Source organism: Heteronotia binoei, chromosome 15 (genome assembly GCF_032191835.1).
Source record: "Heteronotia binoei isolate CCM8104 ecotype False Entrance Well chromosome 15, APGP_CSIRO_Hbin_v1, whole genome shotgun sequence".
Classification (NCBI taxonomy): domain Eukaryota; kingdom Metazoa; phylum Chordata; class Lepidosauria; order Squamata; family Gekkonidae; genus Heteronotia; species Heteronotia binoei.
In genome coordinates this window covers 17,215,156-17,236,207 of record NC_083237.1, presented here as the reverse complement: position 1 = coordinate 17,236,207, position 21,052 = coordinate 17,215,156, and the positions used below count along the sequence as shown (strand labels likewise).

The following is a 21,052-nucleotide window of genomic DNA, read 5'->3' as shown; positions in this document are numbered from 1 at the left end:
ACAGCTGGAAATATTAGACAATACTGAAATGAGGAAGAGTTTCTTCTAGACAGTGTCAAAATGGATTTCTCTGTTAGTCCTAACACGTCTCCTTCCCCAGGACCTTCCCTCCCTCTTCAAGGCCCATGAGATGGTCCAGATAGTAAAGCCCAAACCACCTAGGAAGAGAGGGGCAAATAGGGTTGCCAACCTTCAGGTGGGGCCTGGAGATATTCCACTTTTACAACTGATCTCCAGCTGGCAGAGATTGGCTCCCCTGGAGAAAATGGCTGTTTGGAAGGGTGGACTCTATGGCATCGAACCATGCTGAGTCCCCTCCCCTCCCCTCCCTAAACCCTATCCTTTCCCAGCTCCACCCTAAAGTCTCCAGATATTTTCCAACACTGACCTGGGAAGCCTATGGGCAAAGTCTGAAAGGAGCTGAACCAGGGCACCTTCCATTCCTACGGAAATCCAGTCAACACCCCAGTAACTTGCAAGAGGCAGAAACCGGGGTGGTATTCTAGCAGGAGCTCCTTTGCATATTAGGCCACACACCCCTGATGTAGCCAATCCTCCAAGAGCTTACAAAAAACGAGCCTTGCAAGTTCTTGGAGGATTGGCTAAATCAGGGGTGTGTGGCCTAATATGCAAAGGAGCTCCTGCTAGAATTCCACCCCTGGCAGAAACTACCTTCCCCTTATCAGGGGTTTAGTGCTGTTTCCCCAGGAAAGAAAAGGACTATTTCCCAAACCCAGTTCTGGTCCATGCCGAGAGAGAGGGGTTATGTCTAAGGAATACCAAGGAAAATCCCATAAATACTGTTTGGGGAAGGAAGGGATGGGTTAACAGAAAGGAAAAATTAGGGAAGAAAAGAAAAAACACCAACAGAAGCAGTACGGTCATGACATCAGACATTAAACTATTCAAGGAGGGGGGTGAAGGAGACACACTTTCAACTTTGATTCAGAACATTCCAGAATCCTGGCACGGTCAAGCCCAGCCCAATAAATGAGCGTTACTGTTTTATTTTCATTCCTATGCTGGAAGGTGGATAATCGACACCTTCAACTACCGGTTTGCCCTGCGTAGAAGTTTTGATTGTAGTTCCATTGGGTAAATCCACAAATTCTCATGTCCTCTGAACCTCATGATCCAAGGATGTAATTGTGTGAGAGAGACTGCATCCTCAACCTCTTCAGTATTGTTATGATATTGGGATATGGGTTTTTCCCCCTGTCTAACAATCCCTCTATGACGTATTAAATTTGTTAAGAAGTCCTACTAGAGCTCATAGCTTTCAAGTAGAGTGCTTTAAATGATCTAGAATGGAAGTAGCATATACTTACTCATCCCGTAAAACAGGGGTGTCAAATTCATTTGTTATGAGGGCCGGATCTTACATAAATGGGACTTTATGGGGCTGGGCCATGTGTGTCATAAAATGTAATGCCAGATAGAGGAGATATAAAATTTACAAAGGACACAGACGAACACAATTAAACACAATATTATCAGTTTTAACTTGAAATACAAACATGCTTAAAACTCAGCCCATTCATCAGAGACAAGTTGGCTCAAAGCGTCAACCCTTCAGTTGCGAGGACACAAGTCCAGGAAACAACAGTTTCAGCTGGCCATAGGAAAACTGAGCTCCCCTCCATTGAAACACATTACAGCACAGACTGACTTGCAAGGAAAATGTGGAATGGACTTCCCATTAAGGTCTCTGGGCCCACGGAGACCTTAATGGAAAATCCATTCTGCTTTTTCTTTGCAGCTTTGCAAGCCCAGAAGCACTTCTTGCTGCAGCTGGCGAAGACAAGGCAGAAGGAGCTGGGAACTTCAGCGGCTTCAGAGCTTGAAAGGGTGCGGACAGGAGGGGGAGGAGGGGGGAGAAAAGAGCCATGAGCCTGATTAAAGCCCTGGGCAGGTCGGTTCTGTCCTGCAGGTTGGACATTTGACACCCCTGCTGTAAAGTCTCTTTTGCAGGGCTGGATTGGGAAACTCTTAGAGATTTGGGGTGGATTCTGGGGAGGGCAGGGTTTGGGGAGGGGAAGGACCTCACCCTGGCTCCCATTGCTGCTCTGAACGACAGAAGCGTAAATCACCATCATTCTGATGGTATGCCATGCCATGTCAGCAAAAACCCAACAGTGACTTCCATATCACGGTGACACTTTAGGATTTTACTGAAACTCTGTGGTAAAACTATTGTGATGACATTTGGGGGTTTACATTGAAAGGGACATCATACCCGTGGAGTGAGGATGACATCATCATTGTTTTTCCTACTAGGGTTGCTAAATCTGGATCGGGAAAGGCCTAAATCAATTTTATTGAATTCAAAGGCTTGCTCTGGAATTTCCTGGAATCAAAGACTCAAGAAACAAACAGCTGCACTTTCATCATCTTCTTCTTCTTCTTCTTTGCTAGCCTGAACTTCTAGTGCTAGATACTGTGGTCATTGAACAGAACTTCCTTCTGGAAAATTTTGCTATGGAGTACTGGCAGTACGGCATTATAGTTAGAGTGTCACACTAGAATCTGGGATGCTCAGGTTTCAATCCCTATACAAATATGGAAACTTGCTGGGGTGGCTTTGGGCCAGTCACACACTCTCAGCCTAACCTACCTGCCAGGGTTGTTGTGAGGATAAAATGGAGAAGAGGAGAAAATGCACTGAGTCCCCACTGGGGTGAAGGTAAAGGTAAAGGTAGTCCCCTGTGAAATAAACAGAAAAACTGATGCCTGATTTGGGCCATGTATGTATTTATTTATTTTAAAAATGTTTTGTTTAAAGACTTTGATTTTTTTGTTACATGTTCCCACCCAAGAGGCCAAGGTAACAAGCAAAGTATTAATGATCCAAGAGAAAAGCCCCAAAGGGACTGAAGCAGTCCTTGTGGAGAAAGTCCATAGTCTTTATTATCTTCTTGTTCTAAAACCTTCAAGATGATTGCAGAATCATGCATGATGGTGCCCATCTTCCCAGGCTACAAATACTTGGGAAGCTGAACAAGTCAGTGTTTGTTGACCTTTATCTAAGAGGGCTTTCAGGATTAGTTAGAGGAGGAATTTTCAAGGCAACTTACCTGAAATTGAAATCCAGAGTATATACTTTACTTTCATCTCAAAGGTACTTAGCATTTCCAAGGCACGGATGGACATCTACTTGAGGCTCTCGAAAGGTACAGTTAGTCAAAGTAGTGTGTGGTTGCCTAGCGGGACCATTTTTGTGATCCAAAATAAAGCAACTTCTCTCCCAGTGTTATAGGACATCCTTGAGAAACCTGGGCATCAGGAATAGGTTTTGTCCTTCTAATTGAGATTCTGTTTTGCGTCAGTTGCAAGTTAATCAACCTCCTCCCAACCAGGTATGTGTGTGTGTACATATATATATATATATATATATATATATATATATATATATATATATAGAGAGAGAGAGAGAGAGAGAGAGAGAGAGAGAGAGAGAGAGAGAGAGAGAGAGAGAGAGAGAGAGAGAGAGAGAGAGAGAGAGAGAGAGAGTGTATAAACATTTCCCCCCTCCCCAAACTTTAATTCATTCTGGAGGATCTTCAGAGATTTCCATGCCATTTTAGATCTAGGGAACTCTAGATAATTTGTTCTTATTACTGGAGGAACAAGGCAGTTGGAGCAAAGTGATAGGTAGTGACATTCTGCCATGGGCAGGTTTTTCTTTGTTGAAGGCTCTATCAGTAGCCCTCTGTTGCTAGTTGTGTGTGTAAAGTGAACAGTGAAAATCTTTAGAATGGCCCGGTGGAAGACCACCTGCATGAGATCCCAGTTTCTGTTCCAAAGATCTCCAGGTCAAAGAATCTCAGTGTATTAGATGCTGGGAAAGATCTTTCTCTGCCAAAGAACCTGCAGCGATACCTCTGCTCACAGTAGATGGTGCTGAGCTAGATAAATCTGCCAAGTAGGTTTTTTGATTCATTCACTATGGCCAAGTTTAGGATTTGATAGACAGATATAACACACCTTCCATCGTAAGATGGGAGCAGTGCCAGTACGAGCATTTATCTCAGATGGGGTATGCAACACAACTAAGACATGATGATGTGCTGCAATGACTGAAAGATGACACTGATCAAACAGACAACTAACACTGGACAAACTGCTGAAGTCACAGTTTTGGGAAGAGAACTCTCTAGCTTCTCTGCTAGCAGAGTGGCAAACAGGTGTTGGAGGGCAGGTATAAGCCATACTGACACTACCTTGAGGGACTGCTACCATGGTTAGGACTTGCAATAATCATTGTTAAGTATTACAGATGGAAGAGGCCATGGTGTTGGGTTTTTACAAAGGTAATAATTGGGACTTTTTTGTAGGGAAAAAACCAACAGGAGCTCCCCCGTGCCTTCCCAGTGCTGAAGCCATCAGGGAGGCGTTTAATAGTCCTCCCTGTGCCTTCCCCAGCATACCAACCAGTCCTGTGTGCTCCTGCCCCAAAAAAGCCCTGCTAATAATAAATACTTTTGATTTGATTTATTAGATTTATATCCTGCCCTCCCCTCCGAAGCAAGCTCAGGGCGGCTCACAAAATCCCAATAAACATTAATTATGCATTTAAAATAATACAATTATGATATAGCAGTTATCTCAGAAGGGGTATGCAACACAACTAAGACATGATGATGTGCTGCAATGACTGAAAGATGACACTCATCAAACAGACAACTAACACTGGACAAACTGCTGAAGTCACAAAGCAAAAGTCATGTGGATCCATGAGGATCCATGGTCCAAAACCAAGGTTTTGGTCCCTGGTGCTGCCATGAAGCCGTGGAGCCATGATTTCTGTGGTGCAAACTCTGCACATGGACTTGATATAAGAAAAGATGGTGACGCTGAGGGGATCCAATGCCCATGGACATGACATGTGACTGGATGGAGGGCTTGGGGGGATCCATTGCAAAAATCATGTTGATCCATGAGGATCCGTGGTCTAAAACCAATACTTTGGTCCCTGGCGCTGCCATGAAGCCGTGGATCCATGATTTCTGTGGTACAAAGTCTGCCCATGGATATGATATGTGACTGGATGGAGGGCTTGGGGGATCCAAAGCAAAAATTGTGTGGATCCATGAGGATCCGTGGTCCAAAACCGAGTTTTTGGTCCCTGGCGCTGCCACGAAGCCGTGGATCCAAGATTTCTGTGGTGCAAATTCTGCCCATGGTCATGATATGTGACTGGCTGGTGATGTTGGGTTGGCCCAAAGCAAAGATCATGAGGATCCATGAGGATCTGTGGTTTGGAAACATGTTTTTTTCAGTGCTGTTGCGCCACAAATTGGTGGAGGCATGATTTTTCTGCTGCTGCCTATTGTCTAAGAGGATCTGCACCATGATGTTGGTTTGATTTCATTTCACCATAAAAATCATATGAGATGGAGGTAGTACAGAGCTGGTGGAAACCCGTTCTTCCCCCAAGCTAGCACTTTCCCCAAGAAACTGAGTGCCGCTTCAAGGTCATGGTTTATTGCCCAAATAAGCTTCCTGCATTTTGGTAGGCAAACCCACACTTTGTGGAAGATGTGTGCGAGTCGAATCTCCAGGCGGTCTGGCAACCAAACGGGGAACCACGATGTCCGTATGCAGGAAAGCAGAGGGGGTTTTTGCTCACAATTGCTCACAATTAGGAAGAACAATTTGGAAGAACAGCCCTGCAAGTAAAGTAAGAACTTTGAGGTGAAATAAAGTGTAGGACATGGCATTTTTTTGCACAGGAAAATAAAGAAGTTCTGAAACTTGAGAAATTGAAACAATGCAGATTGGAAGAATGCTTTGAAGCATGCCCAAGTCGGAACAGAAAGTGGCTATTTTAGAGACACAGCTCTCTCGGGCACAATATAAGAATAGCAGAAGCAGGGACCCTGCCTTACAAGTCCTACCCGTGGAAAAGATTTAGAAATCCAACAGCTTGCTAAGAAGAATCAAGAACTCCAGGAACAGTTGGAATCTATTACTGAAGAAAGGGTAAACCCCAGACTTCTATTCCCAATGAAATTGAGAAGGCAGTCCATTTCTCAGTTCTGCTACCCAAGAATCATGAAGGAAGAATGGTCTCTGAGCCTGTGCAGAGTTCCACACTCATGGCACAGGACATTCCTTTTAGCAAGTACTAGCTCACACTCCCACATGAGGAAGCCCCAGTCCTTTCCCCCAGAAATGTTCTGTCCTTAGCTCATCCCATTTGGGGAACTTGAAAGCCATAATTCTGGGGAACTTCAGAGAACGGCATTCCCACATGGGCAGGCAGGGTTCCTTTGTCTGTGAGCCTCCCCTCCCCCCAAGGGAAATCTAACTTTGAAACTTGAATGTCTCCTAGAATAGAGAAACCTTGTTTTGTAAGGTTTACAGGTAACAGAGGCATCTTTTCCCTCAAGTAAATAAAGAAAAAGAGAAGTAACATTAGACAAGGGCAGTTCTCCAGCCGAGAGCTGGAGATCCCCTGGAATCCCAGCAAGGTTTCCGGCCTTCAGCTTTCTCTGCAGGGCGAAGGGAGTTTGATGTAACATCTTTATTTTAACCCTTTAAAATGGCAGAATCAAGGACCTGAGAAAAAGAGGCTGAAAAAGGTTTTGTGAATTCAAAGCATTCAGCCAAGGCAAAAGGTAAGGAAGTGACCACTTCATATTTCAAATTGGCTGAATGTAAATGTTTGAAACTCCCAAGCCCATCTTTTTCTCCCACTTATAACATGTATGAATTTTACAGTGGTATAGCCTCTGATCTTGCACGGAGTGCCTGAAGACTAGCCCAAACAGAGCTGGCTGAAGTATTGCAAGTGCTCAGCACTCGTGCTCCTCCTCCATCAGGAAGAAATGCTAATCATCCCCCCTCTTGCTCACAAAAGTACACCGTCGATCTCGGCAGGCTAGATAAATGTTTTATTTAAGGCCCAAGTGTTAACCTGGGTGCACCTCCTAATTTAAGGTTTGAACGGCTAAGCTAATAGGACTGGGCCAAAGGCTACTTCCTTACGCACGACGATGTGAAGGTGACATAGGAAACTTGGTTCATCATGCAGTGATGCACCTTTAAGACCTACTAATTTTGTTCTACAACGTAAGAACAGCCGGTTTGGATCTGCTGCATTACGAGTAAAGCTTTGTTGATTGAAATTGATATTGAAATTCACAGCAGCAGGGCAACACAGATGTTAAAATGAGAGCGATGGCGCCACCTTGTGGATAAAGTGCATCAATACAACCCTCGTGTTCAGATCACGGCCAGCAGTGTAAATGGTACGAAAATAATCCGGATTTATATAAACCAGCTTCAGTTCACAGAAAATCTGGTTTAAACATGAATGTAGAATCCCCCCAAGATTCTGAGTTAAATGGGGTATTTTATATGTACTTCTGTACTGAGAAAGAGAAGTCTGGCTTGCTTCTATTCTTAGTGTATCTCTCAGTCTCTCAATATCCCTCTTTCTCTGCAGGGAAAAGCCTTGGATGGGGTGCAGAAAACTTTACTTCCAGTACAGAGTTCATTTTGGTGGGGCTTTCAAGTGACCCTAAGATACGGAATATACTCTTTGCTGTCATTCTCCTCATCTACACATTTACCCTTCTGGGGAACCTAGGGGTCATCATGCTGGTACTGGCAGATTCCCATCTCCACACACCCATGTATTTCTTTCTTGCAAACCTTTCAGGCATGGAGATCTGTTATGTCACCAGCACCATACCCCAGATGTTGGCTCACCTTCTAACAGGACATGCAGGCTTGTCCTTAATCCGCTGTGCGTTACAAATGTATGGAGCTTTATCTCTGGGTTCTGCTGAAGCACTTCTGTTGGGCGTCATGGCCTACGATCGTTACTTAGCTATCTGCCAGCCGCTGATTTATGCCACTGTCATGGGAAGATGGCGCCAGTTACAACTTGCCTCAGCTTGTTGGGTGTGTGGTTTTCTGGGTTCTGTAATATGTGTGTTCCTCACTTTTAGCCACCCCTTCTGTGGCTCTGGCCTCATCAACCACTTTATCTGTGAACTGCCGATGGTGTTGAAACTCACGTGTGATGACACCCACATCACAGAAATCATCATTTTTTTGCTTGCAGCAGTAGTCATCTTTGGACCGCTTTCAGTTATCTTAACTTCTTATGGGCACATTCTTTTCTCCGTGTACAAAATGAGGTCAGCTAGATTGCGCAAGGCCTTCTCGACATGCAGCTCCCACTTAGTGGTAGTCATTTTGTACTATGGCACCACCACCTTTATCTATATCATACCCCGGTCTGAAACATCTCCTGATAATGAAAAGAAAATTGCCATGTTTTATGTTGTGGTCACCCCTCTCTTGAACCCCATCATTTACACTCTGCGGAACAAGGATGTCCATGTGGCAATGGCCAAGGTGGTGCGAAAGCTGGGCTTTGAGCAGTAACATTAAGTGTGACACTGGTTCAAGGGAATCTCCATTTGCCTGTGATCAGCAAGTTTGGTGTAGTGGTTAAGTGCGTGGACTCTTATCTGGGAGAACCGGGCTTGATTCCCCACTCCTCCACTTACAGCTGCTGGAAATGACCTTGGGTCAGCCATAGCTCTAGCAGGAGTTGTCCTTGAAAGGGCAGCTTCTGGGAGAGCTCTCTCAGCCCCACCCACCTCACAGGGTGTCTGTTGTGGGTGGGGGGAGAAGATACACTCTGAGTCTCTGATTCAGAGAGAAGGGCAGGGTTTCAATCTGCAGTCTTCTTCTTCTTCTCAAGTTCTTGAGAGCTGGGTGTTTGCAATAAAGATTAACTTTCTGCTCTACCTAGATGTTGACTCAGTGGCTCTGGAGATTAGTATCTTCCTAAACAACATTAAGAGGCCACAGTGAGATCATTTTATCGCCACCACCAACATCCTGCTCATTATTTCTGACTTCCAAGAGGCTGATAGATTAGGGTGGCATACAAGGTTCTCCCCTCTATTTATCCCCACAATAATGCAATGAGGCTTGTTAGGTTAAAGGAGAATACTTTTCCAGTGACCTTCCAGTGGAAAGAACATCAGAACAGAGCTCACTGAATTTGATGGATATGAAATAAGATATTTGATGGGTATATGCTACATATTACTGTGAAATTCCTGCCACATCAATAGAAATGGAATTAGAACTACTTTTTATAACTACTGCGGTTGCCTCCTTGTTGGATCACAGTTTTCTGGAGGTGAAATTTATTTTATTTATTTATTTGATTTATATCCCACCCCCCTCCGATGAAGCAGGCTTTTGGGAAGTCTCATTAGTCCACAGGGAAAGACCCCCTCCCCCATTTGTAACAATTCCATTTTATTAAGGGCTGTGAAGTCCCCTGCAGTTCAATGATCAGAGACAGTCCATTGCAAGAATAGCTATTTATTGATACATGACAGGTCAGGACAAGATGGCTCTTGCGAAGACTGACCCTTCTTATAGATCAGGCTTAGACCGTTACACATTCAAAGGAAAGGCATGAAGCAAGCAGTCCCTCCCCCCCAGAATTCTTTCCAGGCCCCTTGCAATTATGAGCTTTATCAGGCAGAACGGCCTTGGCCATTCCTGAGACCAGGCAGAAAAAAATGTTTCACTCGTTACACAGAAAATGATTAAAGGGTTGGAACACTTTCCCTACAAAGAAAGGTTAAAATGCTTGGGGCTCTTTAGCTTGGAGAAATGTCGACTGAGGGTTGACATGATAGAGGTTTAAAAGATAATGCATGGGATAGAGAAAGTAGAGAAAGAAGTACTTTTCTCCATTTCTTACAATATGAGAACTTGCAGACATTCAATGAAATTGCTGAGCAGTCGGGTTAGAACTGATAAAAGGAAGCACTTCTTCACCCAAAGGGTGATTAACACATGGAATTCACTGCCACAGGAGGTGATGGCAGCTACAAGCATAGCCAGCTTCAACAGGGAATTGGATAAGCATATGGAGCAGAGGTCCATCAGTGGCTATTAGTCACAGCTTATTGTTGGAACTCTCTGTCTGGGGCAAGTGAGGCTCTCTATTCTTGGTGCTTGTGGGGGGGGGGGGCACAGTGGGAGGGCTTCTAGCATCCTGGCCCTATGGTGAACCTCCTGATGGCACTTTGTTTTTTGGGTACTGTGCGTCACAGAATTTTGGACTGAATGGTCCATTGGCCTGATCCAACATGGCTTCTCTTATGTTCTTATGAGATAGTGATGGTGCAAATCAGAGACAGTGGAAAGTGAAAGCCCTCTCTGTTAATGGCAAGAGTTCTCTTGACAAGGGCAAGCAAAATTTCAGTAAATGGACAGCATAAGCTTTCAAGTATCAAAGAAGTCCTCAACAGGCTTGATGTTAACTACAAAAGACGGTATGGAGAAAGATGCACTCTGTGAACTTTGAGCTCTTCCCACTTATCCTGAAACATCACATTTCCACAATGTTGCCCTGCTGCCATCCCCCGCTATGTGCAAGGAACACCTCCCCAGGGGGCCGCAGAACTCGGAATGCGAGCCGCTGGGCATGCATCCACTTCAGCAACCCCCTCTCCAAGTACCCAACAGCCCTGTGTGGTTGGGTAGGCTGTCAACCCGAGCAGGCTGAATGGTGGCACCCCCCCTCCCCTGTCCAGCCATGCAGGGGGCAGCGTGGCGGCTCATAGCCCATTACCCGCTCCCAAGAACCAAGTCTTCCCACCGTCCCAGGCACTCCCTTGGAGAGACAACAGAGGGCACAGCTCAGACTTTATTTTCTGGAACAGAGTGTAGCCGTTTCCCTGGAGTGTGCTGGGCAGTCTTGCTGTGGGCGGGGCTCTGCTTCAAGCGGTGGACAGAAACAGCTGGGGGGGCAGTGTTGCGGCACATGCGGAAACCTCTGTGTTGCAGTCCCACCTGCAACACGGAGACAGAGATCAAGAGCACCTGCAGGGGCGGCGGCTGGAAGAGCAGGCTGCGTTTCAGCCGGGCACTCTCTTAAAAGGACAGTCTCTGACCCACATCCCCGCAATGGGGCAGCTGCCATACACACACGCCCCATGCCTTGCCAGGGGTTGGGAACACGGCAGAGGGCAGACCAAGGGAAGGGAGCAGGCGGCAGCATAGGGGAGCGAGGTCAGCAGATGCCCCCTGCTGGAGCTCACTGCCTGGTTCACATGCCAGAGATGCTTGCAGACCGAGCGATCGAGAGCGAGGGGAGGGGGAGGCTGGGGGGGGGCAGAGGAACTTACCTAGCCATGGGTGACAGTCCTCGCATGCAGAGCCTCTGGGAGCCTGGAACTTGTGGAGAATTGGAAACAAGAGCAATTAGCCCCAGGGGAGAGACTTCTCTTTCCCCCTCACAAGTCAAATATACTGTCAACGCAATCGCGAGGTGCAAAACCAACGTGCCTGCCTGTCCCTCACTCTAAGTCTGTATGGTCGGGAGCTCACCAGCAGAGGTTCCCGCCACACGCTCCTCTCCCTAACAACTGAGTTGTGTGAGGCCAGAGCAGAAGTATTTGTAGGAGGGAAGAGACTGTGATTGGGTGCTGGGGAGGGGGCTCGTCAGTCCAAGACGCGAGGGGATTGGTGAGGCAATCACGCCACTCCCTAAGGGGTTTCTGAGCTTCCGTAGCGGCGGAGACGACCTTTGTTTTTGGTTTCAACGAGTGCCTATGGGGCATGCTGCCGTTTTTGCAGGCATAAAATTGCGCCTCTTGGGGGGGTTGTGTCATGGGTCAAACTGCTCAGGAAGCTGCCAAAGCCTGGCCATGCCCCCAACTCCACCCCCTCCTCTGCCTGAACGCTGTGCTCCACCTGTCTTCTGCACACGCTCGGGCACAGCCCTCAGGCGCTGCTGCCCTCGGGTGGAGGGGTGCTCAGGCAGCCCCCCACCTATGTACCTCCCCTCCGCTGTGGCAGCACTGTGGAAGTGCAAAACCCTTCCTGCGCCCACGTATCGGCTTGTCTGCTTCCAAAAGACTTTTCGCCCTCCCCTGGATTGCTCTGTTAATCAGATAACATGATGATTATTGGTATAAATAAATGAGTCTATCCCTTTGAAATTATAAAGCACAAGAGTTTCTTTAAATCCCTCCCTAGCACTTTCTGGAACATACAGGTCCTGTAAGGAGAGAAAAAATATAGTAGTCCTAATATTCACAAATATTCTAGTTAATGTTGGATTATAAACGAAATAACCAGTAAATGAAAGCCAAATTTAATAGTAGCTGGAACCCTCAAAAACCAAGACCTATTAGAGGATCATCTTCTTTTAGAGGCTGGATATTTAATATCAGTGCAATCCTATGCAGAATTATAATCTTCTAGCGCCACTGAAATTAATGGGCTCAAAAGGGTGGGACTCTGCTTAGAATTTTACCGGATATGACATCTCCCCCCGCCCCCCGCCCAATGGCCTCTCTTTCATTCCCTGCAGTATTTCCTCTTTCCCATTTTCTGGCAACCCCCAACAGCCTCTCTTTTCCCTGATTCCTCCTCTCCCTTCAAACGTCCAACAAGCCTATCTTTTATCTGCCCACATCTTCAGTTATTTCATTTATACCCTCTGTCTTTCTACATGACTGGAACCCAAAGCAGCTTGCATCCCTCTCCTCTCTTCCAGCTGATCCTTACAACAACTCTGTGGGGTTAAGTTAGGCTGAGAATGTGTAATTAGTCCAAAGTTACGCAGTGAACTTTCAAAGCAGAGTGGTTATTTGGACTGGAGTCTCTCAGATCCTAGTCTGAAACTCTAACTACTGCACTGCCTAGGCTTTTTTCAAAGGTCAAAACAGGCCCTGCCCCTCCCTCTGTCTTTTAATTACAGAAACCAAGGCTTGAAGTTTATGTGGTTGCCTGGCAAAGGCCACTGAGGGCGCTCATCTCTTAAAGCTATAGACACAGTTACTATTATTTTAGCAGGTATAAACTACCCAGTTTTCTTTATATATATATGGTATCCACAGGTCTGACCATGTTGAAAACTAGATATATTGATTGTAGGTCAATCCTTAGTAACGATACACAATAATAGTGCAATATCTTTTTATAAGGACCAACCAAATTATCATCTAATGGCCCCCATATCATCCATTTTTTTTAGTCTTTCCTGGGCTCTTCATCAGGATTGATGTCGTTACTGAATATTATGGAGGCAAGGGCGGGAAATGTTACTGAGTGTGACAGAAGAGCCCAAATGGATCCTCAACAGTTCAGCTTAAGTATTGATGGAAGACTGGAGAAGGTTTATCATCACTGCCAAGTGGACAGGGTAGTTATTAAGTTAAATCAGAGAAGAAGGTTTATGGATGGGAAGATCTCAGTGGAACACCATGCGTTAGCTGATTCAAGCTGTATCAAGCTGTATATGTGTCTGTGTCCATGCGAGCATGTGTGCACACTGGCCTTTACTGAAGGATTGAGTCACTTATCAATTTGACAATTTAAGAGTGGAAATAAATTAAATATCTCAAGATAATTCTTTTAGTATGTATTCAAATGTAACAATTGGAATTCATCACTCATGGTAATAGTGATGTCCAGTAACTGAGTAAAACAGGACTGCACAAAGTTGAGGTAAATACGTTATTTCTCTGTTCGTTCGTTCGTTCGTTTGTTCGTTCATTCATTCACTATTTATTTATTATATTAAATCTGTGAATCTCCAAATCCCTGTTATTGCATCAGTTCTGCTTTGCGCAAAAGAGAAATTAGAAGATAGGAGAGACAGGATTTTGAAAAACTTTAGAATTTTATTTTGCATATGCTCATTGTCAGGCAGTGTCTCCCCAAACTTTCATACCCTCCTGCTAGAGTTCCCTGTGGTGTATAACCCCTGCCCCCAAAAAATCACCCTTATAAGTGTCAGAACTGGAAGAACTCCAAACGAGGCCCAAGACTTTGTTTCAAAAGTATAGGCGTTTATTGAGAACTACAGAGCTGAAGGTACAGGATAACACTAATGCCAAGGACTAGCATTTGTTACATTTTATGCGGTTGTGGCAAACATAATAAAACGATCTTTCACACGGCTGAAGACAACTGTCCGCTTTCCCAGAGTCTGTTATCAGTAGGGAGGATGGATCCCTGCTGGGAAGGCCTGGCCAGGCCTGGCTTCAAAGGACACCTGCATATGTTGATTAGGGGTTATCTGCCACCCTTCACTGATCACAGTTTGTTTGAAATGCTAAGGAATTTGTGTTAGTGGCCTAAAAGCGGGTACAGTGTGTTAGTATCAGGTTACAGCATGGAGTCGGTTCAGCTAAGGCACATAGGAAAGTTACAAGTTCTGACAATAAGGGCTGAAGTTACAAAACGGAGCAAAGAGGTACAACAGAAAGCTTCAAAGAGAAATCTAGGGGAAACCTCAAATAGATTGAGCTCAGGCCTCACAGCTCTCAAAAGGGAAGGCATGGGTCCATTCACTTCAGCAGCGGCTGCAGGTGGGAGAAAATGAGGGCACTGAAAACCTTGGATGTCAGACTTTGATTGGCTAGGAGTAGCCCTAGCAATCAACTGGGTGTCTTGAACTGTGGTTATGGCAAACAACAGATCCTGTTTAGGTTAGGCCCTCTATTATAACACAGAAGTTGACTGATGCCTATATAAAATGAGTACTAAGGTAAACTCCAGCTCTTTGCATGGCCAAAAGTTTGCTACTGCACACTTAGTGACCCATGGTACAAATCTATTTATGTAATCTGTGGTGTTATTACTGTTATTTTGACAATACTACAAAGCAGAGGTGGTCAATGGTAGCTCTCCAGATGTTTTTTGCCTACAACTCCCATCAGCCCCAGCCAGCATGGCCAATGGCTGGGACTGATGGGAGTTGTAGGCAAAAAATATCTGGAGGGCTACCGTTGGCCACCCCTGCTATAAAGAAATCAGGTGTCTGTACATTTACCAGCAGGTATGTGGCAGTTACTGCCCTTCTCTACCTGTAGGTAATAGCTTGGACCATGCTCAGAGTATGTAGCATTCTCAAGTTGGCTGGAGATTCAGCCTGGCCCAGGAAGAGAAGAACAGCTGCAGAAATATGGGAAAGGCCCACACACGTTCATGTGCCTCAGACCCAACAGGCTGATGGAGCAAACAACAAATTAACAAGAGAGGAAAGTGCCTGAGGGATCACCGCAGTCCCTGTGGAGCAAAACCACAGTCTTTATCATCTCCTAGAATGTTCAGACCTTTGTGATTTCTGATGCTAAGAACAGGTGAGCAAAACAGTTGCTAAGAACAGGTGAACAGAACGGTGTCGCCACCTTCAGCTTCAAGATTTGACAAGATCGGGCTAACCCCAGCCATCCAGGTCAGGGCGCCTTAAGCTTAGAAGGCTTTAGATATGGGCTGGAGGAGCCCTTCACAGAGTGGACTCAGAGGAACTAGAATTTAGAACACATTTTCTATGTGCACTGCAAAGGCCTCTGGCACTCCCATGGCAAGGTAAGCCACCTAATGGATGGCTTAGATATCTGATACCTGTCAAAATAGAGGGTGCTGGATAGAGGATTCATCCCTCTTAATTTAATATAAAGTAGCATCTTTCCAAATCTTAGACATCAGGACCATCCTGAGAAAGATGGGCATCAGGAACAACTTCTTTCCAATTCTATCTTCAAACTGTGTGTGTGTGTGTGTGTGTGTGTGTGTGTGAGTAGCAAATTAAGCAGCATGCTTCCAGCTAGCAGTGGTCTATATTTTAGCTGTGCATATATGCTGAAAAATGTAATTTTTATTTCATCACTGGAGAATTCTAGACTTTTTTTTTTTTTTTTTTGCTCTTATACTGGAGAAATAAGCCTTAGGAGTTAAGGTCTGATACAAGCAGGTTCTTCAAAACAGGCCATCTGTAGCTACCACATGGTGAGTTGTGAAGATCTCCCTGGTAATTGGGACCCCTATGATAGAGAAGATGTGGTGATTGGAATTTTCAAAGAAAGATCCAGGTAGACTTTTGACTGGAGAGCTTGAGGAACTGCAAAGAATACTAGGCTTGGTGGAACCATGGCCTCATTCTGGGAAAGTTTCAAAGTTTCATTCTGTATTGATGTCAGACTGTCCTCAAAGAGAAACCCAAAAGTACAAGTGGCAAATTAAGAAGAACTTCCTGACGGTTAAAGCGGTTCCTCAGTGGAACAGTCTTCCTCAGGAGGTGGTGGGCACTCCTACCTTGGAAGTTTTCTAACAGAGGCTGGATGGCCATCTGACAGCAATGAAGATCCTGTGAATTTAGGGGGAGATATTTGTGAGTTTCCTGCATTGTGTAGGGGGTTGGACTAGATGACCCTGGAGGTCCCTTCCAACACTAGGATTCTATGAAATAAAATGCTGGGGTGGGAGTAGGGGAGAAGAGACTTTAGCTTGTGGCTTTTGCTTTCTCAAGTGGTGGCTTGGAGAATGCATTTAAAGTTTTCTCTCCACCCTGCCTCCTCCCTAATCTAATTTCCTTCCTTCCTTCCTTCCTTCCTTCCTTCCTTCCTTCCTTCCTTCCTTCCTTCCTTCCTTCCTTCCTTCCTTCCTTCCTTCCTTCCTTCCTTCCTTCCTCATCTGATGCTCATGTCTTGAGGCTCTCAAACATCTGATGTTTATTCCATGTAGCTCTTATGTTAAGCAAGTTCGGCCATCCCTGGTTTAAAGGAAGCCTGGAGATGATTTTAGCAATGTTTTCACTACTATGTATCTCTGTCAGAAGCACTGAAGTAGGGATGGGAAGTGGGTTTATCCGATGGAAGGGATAACCATGTGAAACCTCTTGCTTTGTAATCTGTGTTTGCATACACACTAGCCTTTTCGTGGATAGACTCACAGTTTAAGAGGGAGGAAAATAATCTCTGGACCCTTGTAAAGAAAAATGTAGGTTGGGATGTGAAATCTTTGTGAGGGGGGAAAGGCAAAGAAAAAATGGTGGAAGGAAAAATAATTCTTGATTCCAAATATCAACACCCTTACATGTTTTGTGCCCAGCTTCTTCAGGAGGTTCTGTAGAATGTAAACCCAGCAGTGCTCCCACTAAACCAAATTACATTCTTTTCCCATGGCACCATTTTTTCTTCATCTCTTTGCTCCTATTAGTGTGGCCCTTCATTCTTTCCTCATTGACGGGGAGAAAGGCCATCTTGTCTCTGATCAAACTAGACCCTTTCCACCTTGTTATTTAATCTGGGATGTACATACACAGTGGAACTTCTATTTAGGTTCAAATCTTGTGGACTTCTAATGCCTTCTTTTGAGGTATTTTTAAAAAAAATCATAAATAGAATTAGTTCACTAACTTGATTACATATCTTGTTGTCACTTCTCCTGCTTAACTCAACATGTACAAGTCCCAGAGATGTACTCAAGGGACTCACCCTACTCCCCCCATATCAAGGAGAGAGGATAAATTCTGCTCCTTTCTTGAGGTAATCCTGATTCCTACTTGGCAGACTAGGCTGAGGGGGAAATGCGCAAAAATATTTTGTTAGGAGCGCAGGTTCCCCTCATCTACACATCCCCACATGCATGGATAGAACAAGATGGGTAGCCATGTTAGTAGCACCTTTGTGGTAGGGTATGAGCTTTTGTGAGTCATTGCTCACTTCTTCAGATACAGTATATGTCTCTGCAGTGGAATGGCCACTGCTAACCCATGAGTGCCACTCTTTTTGGTGTAGTAGTTAAGTGTGCAGACTCTTATCTGGGAGAACCGGGTTTGATTCCCTACTCCTCCACTTGTTGCTGCTGGTATGGCTTTGGGTTGGCCATAGGTCTTGCAGGAGTTGTCCTTGAAATGGAAGCTTCTGTGAGAGCTCTCTCAGCCCTACCTACCACACAGGAGGTACCTCCCCCCCTATTGTGGGGAAAGAAGATAAAGATTGCAATTCACTCTGCGTCTTTGATGATGAAGAAGACCACCATAATCTTCTTCTTTTTCTTCTGCCCTCCTAGGCATCTGGGCACCCAGCACCTTTCCCAGGTCTATGCCTTTGAAAAGCTTTTCTCCATCAGTATGCTGCCACAAACTGGTCATTTGGGGAATTAACCAATGAGAGGATCAATACTTCCAACTTCCCTTCCTGTATTGCTCATTCTAAGGCTCTATCTAGACCCTGCATCTGATACTACCCAAGCAATGGGTTATCATGGGGACAAGATTACTACATTTTTAAACTCCTAGAGAAATAGCAGTTTGGCACCTGATTGCCTCTTTTCCTTGATTACTATTTTAAATGGAGTTTTCCCACAGAAGTGCTCTATGGGTTACAGAGAAGAAGTACCAGCATATAAAATACTAAAGCATATATTAAATAGTAAAACATTCACATACATTCACTCTGCATAGTAATGGATTGAGCAAGGAATGCAAAAGAATGGTGTAAATATGTGCCCCTCTTCCCTTACTATAGGCATGCCCTAGTTGATCTTATTCTAAGTCTGGCTCTTTAGTTGTGGTGTTCAGAAAGTTTCCCACTATTTTGGATTCTTTGTCTGGGTAGGTGGCTCTTTGTATGTTCTGCAAGACAATGGAAGCCACAAGATGAGAGCCCTTTCCTCCTCAAGTAAGCCAAAGTGGAACTGCAAAAAGAGACCACCCACTATCCATACCAGGTGATATTATCTTCTCTGCATTCCCACACCTCAATGGTCAAAGAATCCTCTCATGAAATCTGCAGGAAGATTTTATCTAGCCCTTCATGCCCCCAAGTCTCTATGCCCCTTCTAGGTGTCAGAATCCCACCAAGGTGTTAGCTGGCCATTTCATAGTTTTCAGCCAGGATGGCCACTGGCATTTTCAAAGTTTTGAACGCTGGTACCTGGATGATACTTGGAGATCTGTTTTCTGCTGAGAGAAAGAACAATCTTTAAAAACAGAATGGATTTTTTTTTCAGTCTCAAACCCTGAACAGAAAAGATATTTCTCCACAGTCTCAGTCTGAATGTTTCTCTTACTCTGCAGGAAGAAGCTTTGAATGGGGGCGAAAAACCTCACCCCTACAGCAACAGAATTCATCTTGGTGGGACTCTCCAATGACCGCAACACACAGATTCTCCTCTTTGTGATCATTCTTCTCATGTACATATTTATCCTTGTTGGGAATCTAGGGGTCATAGTGCTAGTACGATTGGACTCCCACCTCCACACCCCCATGTATTTTTTCCTCTCACATCTTTCAGGCGTGGAGATCTCTTTTGTCACCACCAATGTACCCCAAATGCTGACCCACCTTCTAATTGGCCGTGCAGAATTGTCCTTAATACACTGTGCCTTACAGATGTACATGTCTTTGTCTCTGGGTTCTGTTGAAGCCATTCTGCTAGGAGTCATGGCTTACGATCGATACTTAGCCATCTGCCATCCCTTAGTATACACCACAGCCATGAGAAAATGGCGCCAGTTCCAGCTTGCCTCAGCTTGTTGGCTAGCTTGCTTTATAATTGCTGCAATATGTGTGGGCATCACCTTTCAGCATCCTTTCTGTGGCTCCTGCTGCATCAACCACTTTGTCTGTGAGATACCAGTAGTTTTGAAGCTTGCGTGTGATGACACCTACATTACAGAATCTGTCATTGTTATGTTTGCAGCAGTTGTCATTGTGGGACCCTTTTCAGTTATCTTGACCTCCTATGGCCTCATTCTGATCTCTGTGTTGCAAATACGGTCAGTCAGTGGACTTCGCAAGGCCTTCTCTACATGTGGGTCCCATTTATTGGCAGTTATCATGTTCTATGGCACAACCACCCTTAACTACATTATACCCCAAGCAGGAAAATCTGCTGATTATGACAAGCAGATTGCTATGTTTTACCTCGTGGTCACTCCACTTCTGAATCCTCTCATTTACACTCTGCGGAACAAGGATGTCCGTGAGGCAGTGGCCAAGGTGCTACAAAGACGGGGTTTGTGAAGATATGATGATTGTTGTCATTAATCTGAAGGGTCACCATTTGCCAAGGATGAATTGTGTAAATAACATTCTTTAATACTGGGTTTTTACACTGACTATTAAATTTCTAAGAGCCCCATGATGCAGAGTGGTAAGCTACAGTATTGCAGTCCAAGCTCTGCTCACAACCTGAGTTTGATCCTTGCAGAATCTGGGTTCAGGGAGCCGGCTCAAGGTTGACTCAGGCTTCCTTCCTCCCAAGGATGGTAAAATGAGTCCTCAGCTTGCTGGGGGTAAAGTGTAGATGACTAGAGAAGGCAATGGGAAACCACCCCGTTTAAAAAGTCTGCTGTGAAAACGTCATGATGCAATGTCACCTCAGAGTCAGAAATGACCGGTGTTTGCACAGGGGACTACCTTTACCTTTTACCTTTATTAAATTTCTGGTCACCTTAGATGTTGACAATTACACACTCTAACAGCCTAAACAACATCATAGACTATTTCAATATTACATTTTTGTCATATTCTAGATTTAAGGAACTGGGAGTGGTATAAATATTTATTTTCTTCTCTCAACCAAAATGTCATAATTGCTGTGGATGATAGCTCTTTTAGGGCTCTTAATCAGGCTGGATAAAAGATGCAAAAAATGGAGAAGGCAGTAAGGAAAGATAATGTGGTCTCTACTGTCCAAGTCAACAGAGCCAGCATTTATGGAGAAGTAGCATGCAGAAGGTTCAAGCCACGATATCACTAGTTAAGGAATCTTTGGTAGCGGTGATGGGAAAGACCCTCTTCTGGTTGAGATCCTGAAATTCCACTACCAGTTTAGAACTGACAGTTTTGAACTAGATGGGTCGAAGCTGTAGCTTTATGTCTGTAGCATTATGTCCATCAGACTCAAGATGTAAGAAAAAGTTCCAGCGATCTAGAAGAAAGCACTAAAGGGACTGGCACCTTTTCCACAGAGATAGTGTATAGTCTTTGCTAGATGGGTCAGAATTCAGACATGAGATAAAATAAACATATACCTGGATTGCCACACATATTCTGGAGTCGGTAGAGAAATCTTGGGACTTGGGAGGTATGGAGCTAAATCCTTTTGCAAGCTTCATATTCGCTCATGGATTTTGAGCAAGTCATCGTTTCTCAACTTAGGCTGTTTCTACACTTAGAGTTCATTCTGATTTTATGAGCATTGAATCCGCCTGTAGAAAACGCCTGTTCAAAAATACTCTTGTAAAGTGAGGAGT

General features: G+C 44.7%; 2 protein-coding genes across 2 annotated transcripts; both read left to right on the top strand.

The window, feature by feature from the left end:
• The first annotated feature begins 3,142 nt into the window (after positions 1-3,142).
• Positions 3,143-8,400, top strand: LOC132583217 (olfactory receptor 5F1-like). Its single transcript, XM_060254886.1, has 2 exons — positions 3,143-3,170; positions 7,451-8,400. The coding sequence occupies exons 1-2, from the start codon at positions 3,143-3,145 to the stop codon at positions 8,398-8,400; spliced, it is 978 nt and encodes a 325-aa protein (XP_060110869.1).
• Positions 8,401-18,881: 10,481 nt separating this feature from the next.
• On the top strand, positions 18,882-19,817 carry LOC132583216 (olfactory receptor 2J3-like). Its single transcript, XM_060254883.1, has one exon. It carries the CDS (start codon positions 18,882-18,884, stop codon positions 19,815-19,817), a length of 936 nt encoding a protein of 311 aa, XP_060110866.1.
• Positions 19,818-21,052: the final 1,235 nt, after the last annotated feature.

Bases quoted from the DNA above. Each gene is read 5' to 3' on its own strand.
- LOC132583217 (XM_060254886.1), top strand. From the start codon at position 3,143: ATGGACATCTACTTGAGGCTCTCGAAAG. The intron at 3,171-7,450 runs GTACAGTTAGTC...CTTTCTCTGCAG, and splicing joins CTACTTGAGGCTCTCGAAAG to GGAAAAGCCTTGGATGGGGT.
- LOC132583216 (XM_060254883.1), top strand. From the start codon at position 18,882: ATGGGGGCGAAAAACCTCACCCCTACAGCAACAGAATTCATCTTGGTG.